Genomic DNA, 10,896 nt, shown 5'->3' with positions numbered 1-10,896 from the left:
CTTAGGACGGGAGTACAGCTCCAAGTTGCAATACCTTTGCAAGGAAAACACACGAAGGCTTCAGACCTGTTCACAACCTTTTCATAAACCTATCAGTGAGCTAACTGTCTTTTTATAAACCTCAGGTTTTTAATTGAGGTGTTCATGCGAACAACAACGACCATAGGAAGCAGAACAGCACAGAGACAGGCTCAGAGTAGTCTCCATTTATCCAGTCTGTAAGTGCGGGGATAAAGCTTTGTTTTATTTCTGGAGCCCTCTCTTTATGTCCTGTTTTCATTCAGGTAAGGGTCAACTACATACAGTATACAACACTGCTGACAGCAGGAAACATCCTCTTCTGTACTCAACAGCTTTTTAGAAACAGCACCCATGATGTTCAAACCAAAAACAAATGTTTTAGACTGACTTTTCACAGCTTTGCTTTGTGAAAGTTTATTTCTTGAGGACTTTTTGTATATGGCACCATTAGACAGGCAATACACTGGGATAGGGGGTGCTCTTCACAAGTCAATAGCTTTTGCTCCACATCACTCACAATGCTACAACCAGGTGTTTTACACACCAGGCAGGCCCCCTCACCTGTCATGGTCATGGTTTCATATGTGAATCTTTTCTTTAATATTTTATGATTTTTTGTATATGGCACCATTAGACAGGCAATACACTGGGATAGGGGGTGCTCTCCATTAGTCCCATCCTGCTGCTGGTCCAGGTTGGAGGGGTGCACTGGTTTTGAGTTATGTGGGCTGGGATGGTTTGGTTTAGGGGTGTGGATGCCGGAGCGGTCCAGGAGGTAGGTGCAGGTTTCTCTGGGTCATTCATCTGTTTTTCTGTGGGTTGAGGTTGATACTGCTGGTGCTGAGTGTTGCTCTGTTCCTCTGTGAGGTTTTGAGCGGAGGTCTGCACAGTGTAAGGTCTTTTAGGGTTTTCGTGAAGGTTCCGATGGTCTCTCAGAAAATTAGGAATGGAAGTACTCTTGAATGGCTTGGTTCCACTATCCTTTTTTTTCTATCAAAATAAACTTCACAAGAAACATCTCACAATAAGTACACACTCTAACAAACCATTGTCCTTTATCAATCAGAGCAAGTGGATGTTGGGGCTCGATTTGCACAATGAGAGAGTCCCTCCAAGCCCTACCACTTTGCTGCTGTCCATGCATTTTTCCTGTCCTGGCTCTGAAACTGCGGTCGCCCAATCCTCCGGAGGAGCTCCAAGGAACAGGGATTTCCTCTTTAGTCCCTGTACAGGGCCCACAGACCCCTCCAGCACTCCATTGCTGCTGAGAAGCCCCATTTGGCGACGTTGTGCTTCATCCTCCTTCTGAGGTTCACAAGGTTCTTCTCCTCCAGCCCCCTCACTCCCCACTCTGGTTTGTGCTGGATGAGAGCATTCCTCGCGTTCCAGAATCCTTGTTTTATCAGGGATGCAAGAAGCCAAAGCAAGTATGGTGTCTTTTTGCCCAATCCAGTCAGTGCCAGCCTCAGCAGGATGCACTGGTAACTGAGCACCGCTCCTGCTCCCAGGAGTTGCAAAGTGTTGCCCAATCTGCCCCCACACTGCTTTGGCGAAGGGACAGCTCTGGACCACACATTCCTGCATCTCATCGACCAAACACGTGTCCCGGGGCAATGCGGACTCCTGGTGAGAAAGTGTCAATAGAGGACCTCTCTGGTCACCAGCGTCTGGTGCACTGCCATCCAGGTGAAGTCCTTTATCTTATTGTCCAGTTCTTTTACCTGCATCCTTTCCCTGACTAGTCTAGGAATCCACAGCCTTTCTCTAGCAACCAGTTGCCCCCTCACCACCTCATACAGGGTTGTGGTTGGTGCAGAGGCCGATTTCAATTTATTTTTAAGAACTTTATTTTCTTTCCACAAATACAGATAAGCACAAAATAGAAAACTATACATTAATATATACTGAAAAAACAAATGCAACACCTCCTCCTCCACACTCTGGCCCTCCCGTCTGCGTGGAACAGGCTGAAGAGTGACTTATCCAGGAAGAGGACCTGATGCCACTGCTGACGAGTCCATCGCAGCCTCTGTCTGGCCCAAGCCAGTTGGGTGTGACGTCTAGGAGGTGTGAGCTGACAGGTCGCCTTCCTCTATGGCCAGCAGCATGGAGCCTCACTGTCCTGTCACTGAAGTGGGCACTGGGTCTGCTGGCAGTTTCAGCAGCAGTACGGGTGGCAGATCTGAAACGATCTCTCAGATGGACCAGCCTGATGTGTCGGTCCAGCTCAGGTGTGGTCACTCGAGGGCAGGTGGATCTTGGACGGTCATCTGTCCTGCCGGTCTGCTGAAACCCTCTCTGCAGTTTGGACACAGTGGAGCGGCTTACTTCATAGTGTCTGGCAACGCTGCTTCTGGTGACATTCGAGGCATTATAGAATGCACAGAAAACTGACTAAGTGTGGCCTTTTTCTTGCAGTGACCTAATGTTTGAATTAAGGGCTTTTTAAAGGTGACCTGATCAGGCATTGTTCCACCTGGACCTCGTTGGGTAAAAGTGCACCTAACGAGCTTTCGTGTTTGTCAAGTTGCAATGCCTCACTGCACAAGCTGTATTGCTGGTCAGGGGGCTTAAAACAAATTGAAACCTTTTTGTGAACGTACATAAGCTATGTAATACATAAGCCACCTTTTTCTGGCCTTTCGCTTTCACAGGATGAACGATCCCTCCTCAGGAAAAGCCTCAGTTTTGTACTAGTTCCCAGGAAGCTGGACATTCCCCAGACCAGAGTCGACCTTAACTGCTTTTACCACAGAATCTGTCTCAAAGCACATTTTGCTGACGATTCCTCTTCATAGGCAGCTGACAACAATCCGGTTATTGATGTCATTAACAATATTAATCCTAAACAGAGCTGTTGGACTCCCCCCTCTGGCCGTTTTCCACCAATGCACCATTCAAGCTCCCAGGACACTCTCTATACTCAGTAAACACAGGTCCAACCTCACCCAAGGAGAAATTCAGGTGCTCCAGTCTCTCCGCAACAGGGATGATATCGTCATCAAACCAGTGGACAAAGGAGGAGCTGTTGTGGTGTGGCGTAAGGACCTATATACTGTATCTTTGAAGCCTTTAGACAACTAACCTGCCTACCTCCCTCTACAGCAGGACCCTACCACTGACTACCAAAAGGAAGTGGTATCCACCATCTCCCTTCTTATCAGCAGTAAGGAGCTCCCCCGGGAGGCGAACCGGCTCATCATTGAACATCCGCAGGTATCTCAATTTTACCTCCTCCCCAAAATCCACAAACCAGACACCCCTGGACGCCCCATTGTATCAGAATACAACTGTCCGATTACTTACATCTCTGCCTTTCTTGACAGCCTCATGAGACCGCTGGTTGAAGGTCTTCCCTCATACATCAAGGACACCAACCACGCGCTCCAAGTTTTTAATGATTTCCAATTTCATGGCACCCGAATGCTACATTTTTACCATGGACATCACATCTCTTTACACGGTCATTCCCCATAATGATGGCCTTACAGCCCTCAGGCACAAGCTGGACAAACGCACAATGCTTGATCCACCCACCCACACCCTGGTACGCCTTGCAGAATTGGTTCTCACACTGAATGCCTTCTCATTTAATTACCTTTTTTACCAACAGGTTAATGGAGTTTCCGTGGGCACCAGAATTGGACCCAGCTATGCCAACATAGCATAGCAACGCTTCTTCGCTTCCTACAATGTCCCTGACCTCTACAAGCGATACATTGATGACTGCGTCGGTGCCGCCACATGCTCCAACGACCAGCTTGAGCACTTTCTGCATCATTTCACCAACTTCCACCCGTCCCTCAAATATACGGTTAACATATCTTCCACTACTCTTCCGTTTCTAGACATCAACTTCTCCATCAGCTACCCCCGACTGTCCACTTCAGTTTATTACAAACCCACGGATTCACACAGCTACCTCCTGTATAGCTCATTTCACCTAAATAGCATTTCGTTATACCATATACCATGTATATGAGTGTAATGACAATAAACTTGAAACTTGAAACTTGAACTTGAATCCTACCCAGAACCCAAGAGCTGAGGCAGTCAAGCCAAGATAACGTCCGTAAGCAATTATTACTGAGGAAAATAAAAAATTCGGACTTGTCATGTTCGAGTTTAACCAAATGGATGCGATTACGCCTAGTCCAGAAAATACCCGAGTACAACGTTAAATAAAACTTTTTAAAACTTTTTTTTTTATCGTAACAACAATAATATATACAATACACACAACGTAGTATGCATTTGCGGTATCATATATACTGTATTATGCATTTAAGCATTTTTAAATGAGTTACATAAAAATACAGTTCGCATCGCTTTCATATTCTTACATTTAGAAAATCTGGAGATATTCCCTTATGTCTATTTTGTACTGTTCAAATGTGGGGTCTCTTCCCAGACCACTTCATTTTATGTGCTGCACATAATAACAGCTTTGAAAAAAACGACTAAAGCGGTCGTCCAACTCCGTGAAAGTCATCTATTGTCCTGCTTCCGACTCGCATCAGCTGACTATAGTAGTTTTGCAAGGGAGAAAAATGGTAATCTTTCTGTTATTTTTACTGATTTTCTTAAAGAAATTAAGAAATCTGAAAGAAATTAATTGCGATCATCATAATATTAAGAGTAGATGCATTTAATCTATATATGATTATATGTGATCACCTAAAATAGATTTTTATGTGTCAATATTGTCAATATTTTTATTTCTCTTTTCTCTACAAAGAAGACTTTTGTAACTGACAATTGGAAATGTGATATTGATTCTCTTTCCTAGCGATTCCGATTTTGTGGAGACTTGGACTGCCCGGACTGGGTGCTGGCAGAAATCAGCACATTAGCGAAAATAGTTAAGTGGCAAGAATAGATTTTTGTTTTTATGATTGTATGTGTGATATTTTTGCTTGTGTTTTAGTTTGTATAGAAATGTTGTGGTGCAATTAGTTACCAACAGCTAAATTAAATTAAACATCTACACACGTCTTATAAAACGTACTCAATAAGTTAAGAGATAAATATTTGTTTAAGAACCGGATTTCCCTTAACCATGCATTAAGAATAAAATAACACAAATCTTCAAATGTTGGTAGGTTAATGTTGCTTTAACGGTATAGTGTATTCGTTTATAACTAAATTTGCTAAATTTGTCCTAGTAATATACAGTATTACAGTATTCAAACCCAGCGCAGAATGGGTTTGAAAGTCCAGTTTGTGTCGTATACTAAGGCAAGGAATATTGTATATTCCAGTCTAGCGTGAAGATGAAACTGCTGTGTGTTCAAGTACTGAAGGACCTGCTCGGGGAAGGCATTGACGTGAGTATCAGCCCTTGTGGGAAGTTTCTGAAGAACACCAAAACACATCACGTAAAACCGAATACGCGTTGTGGTGTTTTTTTAATCATGTTTTTTTAACACACCGAAATGCCCTGTGTATACTTTAATTTGATGAATTATTCGTCTTTATGTTTAGATTTAGAACTCTTCTTTTACTCATGCCCCTATGAATTCCTTTTCTCAGAAAGCAGGCAGCACAAAGGATTGAAAATACTCTACACACCTTGCTAATTCAATTTCTATACCCCTTCCCTCAGGAAAAAGACCTAGGACCATTAAGACCCAAATCTTTAGTTTCCTTAATAGTACTTACTGTAAGACTATCCGGATACTGAACAGCTTTCCAATTCCAATTATCATTATCTTATGATGACTATTTACAATGTAAATGGACTATAAACCCCTTTAATGCACTAGTTATTTCATTTTATTTTAATATTGTATGAGATTATTTCCTGTTACCTCATGGTTTTATGTTATGTTGTGTATAATGATTTTGTTGTTATTGTTTTTATTGTCTTATTGTTTAACTGTTATGAGCACACTGAGGCAAATTCCTATCAAGTGGGTGTAACAAAAAATCTTGAATCTTGAATTAATGCAAACCCCCCCCCAAACAAAATCCAGATTAAGACAGCCACATCAGTATACAATACTACACTGAATTCTCATTTTGTCCAGTCATGGTTAGAAGATTAAAACAAACTAAGATCTGGCTAATATACTAATGCGAGTAAACACCTTTTAACGTGAACACTTGCCTGACTTCCAGAATGAAAAGGCTGTTTTGTGTCTTCTGTTCTTTTTTTATTCAGTATGATAAAGTTTCTAAACTGACTTCAGATGCCAAGTTTGGTAAGTGCTGTTTTGATTACTGTACGTTTGGGTAGTGATAGGTCTTTAAGACAGGAGGCCAGAGCAGTTAAAAGATCTATCCATCCATTTTTCTAGTAGCTTTACCCAATACAGACTTGCAGATGAACTGGAGCCTATCTCAGCGAGCAGCGGGCGCTGGGAGGGGTATACCCTAGATGGGAGACCAGTCCATCACAAGACACATATGCACAGTCACACCAGGGCCATTTTCCCCAGAAGTGACTTCACCTCCCAGTGTTTTTTTGGACTGTGGAAAGAAACCGAAAACCCATGTGGTCAAAGGGAGAACATACCAACTCCACACAGATAGCAAACCAGGAACTGAACCCCGGATCCCATCACTGTGAGGTAGCAAGGCTAATAACTGTGTGATCGTGCCTCCCACAGAAGTTTGTTACTTTCAACTTGTCTTGCTTAAATCTGCATTCTTGATTTTCTTCATGTTTATATTTGGAAACATTATTAACATGTTATACATGCCAGCACTATCTGTGACCCATAAACTCCTCGTAACTGAAAGATTCCGTGAACACATTTCTCAGTTATTTGTTCTTGCATACCTGAAATTCACAATAGTGGCAGCATTTGACAAGGTCTTGTAGGAGCTCATTCATGTAGGGCTGAAGCCAGTCATACACAACTTCTGCCTTTCAGGACCTGTGTCCCACCTTCTCTCTAAAGGTTAGGTGTACAACTCCAGTCCTTGAAGGCCGGAATCCAGCAGGGTTTCGAGGCTCTTTCAATGAAAGCTGAAAACCTTTGAAACATGTTAAGGAGGGCCAATTGAAATCACGATTAGCTCCGTTATGTCATTAAGTCCAGATGTGGATTGAAAACCTGGAGATGCTGTGGCACTCCAGGGCTGGAGTTGTGCACCACTGGAAGAGAACAAGTAACAGTACCAACCTCCTGTGGTCAACATGACGGCGCAGCAGGTAGGGCTGCTGCCTCACAGCTCCCGGGTCCCGAGTTTCATTCCGGGCTCAGTCACCTTGGCTGTGTTCACATGGGTTTTTGCCAATTGCAGAGCTTTCCTCCAACCTCCCAAAGACATGCCAGCTAAGTGTTAGGTGATAAGGTGTTGTCCTTATCTTCCTCTGGGCCTGGATTAGACCAGGGATAGAGCAGAATCTCGTAACCCGGCTCTGTGCTTCCAGTGTAGACTCTGACTTACCACAACCCTCAACAGAATATGGAGCCTATTGATAATGGCTTGATTATCACTTGTATTTGTTGGTATAACATTTATCATCTTCTCACGTCTTCAGTAGTAAGCACATGAAAGGTACTTGTTTCAGTGTTGGCCCTGACATCCATTCATAAGAGTTGCAGACCGACCTGGAGTTAAAGAATGAGCTGTTTTTTGATCCCCGTGATGATGCCTGTTTGTGTCCTTGTCTCAGAGAGTGGGGATATAAAAGCCAGCGTTGCGGTTCTGAGTTTCATCCTCTCCAGTGCTGCTAAGCATAACGTAGACAGTGAGTCCCTCTCCAGTGAGCTGCAACAGCTTGGGCTTCCTAAAGGTACAGTATGAGCTCTGTGAGCCTATTGAAATGCACCTTAACCAAGCAGCAGGCGTTAGTGGTTTTGCTTTTACTTAATTTCCTGGTGGGTGGGTGTTTTATTCTGAGTTATTTCTCAACTTTCTACTCAGATCTGTACTTCTATGCATTCCAGCAAAAACAGTTCCTCACTGTACTTTTAAATTAGAGAAACGGACAAGGGTGAATATATTAATCCTCATTAGTAACTCTCTACCAGTATGAAAGACAGACAAAAGTGATCGTTAAGTTCCTTTTGTCAAACTCCTGATAAAACTAGCAATCGATTCCACTTAAAAATCATGGAAACAATATTATAGTACTTTTTATATTTTATATACAGTATAGAGTGATGTTGAAAGAAATTACAGACAGGAGATAAATCATTTATATAATTTGAGTCAGGATAATTCACTGTTTTTAAACACAAACAAAACAAATGAAATGATGATTGTTTTTAGGAAGAAATGTTCTATTCTTGTGATATCTGTAACTCTTAATGGATCTGATATTGAAACAGTAGTTCTTAAATAAATAAATACCATGGCACTATTATCGATTGTAAATTGACATGGACCATCAATATGAAGGAAAGGTATGTGCTGAAGGCACGGCAAAGGTTGTATTTTATAAGGAAGTTAAGGAATTGTAACGTAGAAGCACAATGTTGACACTTTTTATAGGAATTATGATTGTTGTTTATTTTAGACCTTTTACAAGCTAACTATTTTTTAATCTTTTTTTGTTTTGCTAAGTATCATGGTATTGTACTATTGTTGGATTGTATTATCGTCTTATAAAGTATGTTATATGTTTATGAGCTCTTGATGTGCAAGGCAACTCCCCTAAGGGGCAATGAAGGTTTATAATATTAATAATATATTCATTCAGGACATTGCAGAGTCGAGCTTTGAATATGTCTGCTGTTGCAAACATTGTCAGCGGTTTCAAGCATGAAAAGGTAATAATTATTTTGGGCGCTCTAGTATTTAGCTAAATAAATGTAAAAATGCAATGGTAAATTGCTCACTTGTGAACTCTTGAGGGTTAGTACACCCACTCATTTACAGAAAACATGTTTTTAATATTTTGTAAAGTTTCAGAACCAGGTGTCTGTCTTTGTGATGGATATGCTCACTGCTCCTAATGCAGAGTTCCCTGTGTCCCTGTCTAGAGCACACAACTGGACTGTGTAAGTCATATGAAGACAAGCACTCCGCCCTGCAGGTGAAACTGAGGGAGAGCAGTCTGCGATGTGAGTAGTGAATTTAATTGTGGCCATGGAATAGATTGCACGGCTTGTAAAACTGTTTCATCTAGTGCTTGTATGATCTTGCTTGACCTGCTGCATACAAACAGGACGCAGTTGTTGCTGTTTCTTCAGTGAGTGGTGTTCTGGGAGACACCTGAAAGAAGGTTAAACTCTGCAATTGTGCATTCTAGCTTGTTCTAAAAAGATCTGTACCATTACCTGCAATAAATCTGAAGTTCACTCAAACAAAGATGTGGTTTCCGGGATTATGTTGAGTGGGTGAAGTAATGTATTTAAAGTTAGGATTCCGATGGATGTTCTGTGTGTGGTTAAACATTTGCAGCAGCAGATGTACTGTATCTGCCTGGGAACTGCTTGCACATTACACAGATGTCTGCCTGCCTGTTGTGCTGATAATGAGGCTGAAGCACGGACTCTGTCTGTGTTTTTCAGTGAGCCGTTTGGAGTCAGTGTCTTGGAGGGTGGACTACACTCTGAGCTCCAGCGAGCTGAGGGAGGTGAATGAACCCACAGTACTGCTCAAACTCCAGGTGCAGGGTGCCGAGTCAGGAGTAACAGAGACCAGCATGATCTCACTCACTGCAGAAAAATTCCGCGTCCTGCTCACAGGTGAGTGAATACCTGTGAGCACTCTCATCCTTCTAGAGATGTGTCCAGTTCCTGAATGCAATTATAGGCATCTTCAAAAAGGGAAAATAGTACGTATTAAATAAGTCTTGTGTATTACTAAGCAAAACCTCTAGATTTGTTTAAGAGGTTAGGAATATAATACTTTATTTTTTTAGCTTTAATTGGGGAATGCATTTGTCTAAGCTCAGAAATGAGTGATTTTCATTATTATTGTAAAATATTATTGAATGAAATACAGTTCTCACCTGTGTTCAATTTCTTGAATTGCTGTCATAATTTATAGATCACTCTCATCAGTTTTCCTTCAGCTGATTCCTGAAAAATTCATGATCTTCTTTGTCCTCTTTTTCAGAGCTCAAGCAAGCACAGGCAGTGATGAATTCCCTAAACTGAAGAAAAGCTGTGATTTTGTTTTTTTACCCTTGTCATATTAGGATTTTACATGTGTGTATATTATACACATAAACAGCCACTCTCATAATTATCCTTCTGTGCTTTCTCATTCTGTGTGAATGGCTGTGCAATGTGATTTGTACCCTGAACAATACATAACTTATAGAACTTATAACAACAGCTGTACAAACAATACTGTTGTATAATTGTGCATTCATGTGTATTGGGAGTGATTGGGTCATTTAGTTCCTTTTCCAATATGAGATTAATTTTTACACTGAGAGAATTAATTTGTGTACGTCTTAATAGATGTTCAAAAGTACCATAAAATGTATGTGTACAAAAGAATTGTAGCGTTGCAATCCTTAAATGTTACTTCTGCAGGTGATACTCTGTCATTGAGCACGTTTTTGTGTTACTGTGGAGAAATGTGTAAAATAAACCGCCTTCTGTTGGACCAAAATTAAAAGATAAATGACAAATCATCGCACAGTGTTTCCATGTAAATTCCTTTGGTGACAAAAGTTAATAATTGTTTCTGTAACAATGGAGCTTGTGATACATAACCTGAATTGTTTTTATTTTAAATTTTAGTGATTATGATTTAAAAAAACTGTAAATGAAAATATTAAGGCAAATCTTTTGGTCACAAATTCAGGTTTAAAGTTTTAGGGTTAAAAAATCGGGTTCTAGGGCTTGTGCCCTCGCCGCTCCCACTAACTAGGGTGGGAGCAGCGAATCTGTTACAATAACAAAAGGACAGACAATGAAATATGGGCTAATTCCACGTCGCAATTGCGAGAAATAAAGTCGC

At 41.3% G+C, this 10,896-nt stretch overlaps 1 protein-coding gene across 1 annotated transcript; it reads left to right on the top strand.

The window, feature by feature from the left end:
* The first annotated feature begins 4,477 nt into the window (after positions 1-4,477).
* On the top strand, positions 4,478-10,572 carry commd4 (COMM domain containing 4). The gene is made up of 8 exons (XM_015343385.2): positions 4,478-4,574; positions 4,811-4,882; positions 5,283-5,348; positions 6,185-6,224; positions 7,649-7,768; positions 8,961-9,041; positions 9,492-9,668; positions 10,042-10,572. The coding sequence occupies exons 1-8, from the start codon at positions 4,572-4,574 to the stop codon at positions 10,080-10,082; spliced, it is 600 nt and encodes a 199-aa protein (XP_015198871.1). The 5' UTR covers positions 4,478-4,571; the 3' UTR covers positions 10,083-10,572.
* The last annotated feature ends 324 nt before the right edge of the window (positions 10,573-10,896 follow it).

The sequence above is a fragment of the Lepisosteus oculatus genome, chromosome 5 (genome assembly GCF_040954835.1).
Source record: "Lepisosteus oculatus isolate fLepOcu1 chromosome 5, fLepOcu1.hap2, whole genome shotgun sequence".
NCBI classification, from domain to species: domain Eukaryota; kingdom Metazoa; phylum Chordata; class Actinopteri; order Semionotiformes; family Lepisosteidae; genus Lepisosteus; species Lepisosteus oculatus.
The sequence above is the reverse complement of the archived record's forward strand: the minus strand, read 5'-3'. Positions and strand labels throughout refer to the sequence as shown.

Excerpts from the sequence above, each read along its gene's own strand:
- commd4 (XM_015343385.2), top strand. Across the intron at positions 5,349-6,184 it reads TGCTCGGGGAAGGCATTGAC|TATGATAAAGTTTCTAAACT; the intron begins GTGAGTATCAGC and ends TTTTTTATTCAG. Across the intron at positions 6,225-7,648 it reads GACTTCAGATGCCAAGTTTG|AGAGTGGGGATATAAAAGCC; the intron begins GTAAGTGCTGTT and ends TCCTTGTCTCAG.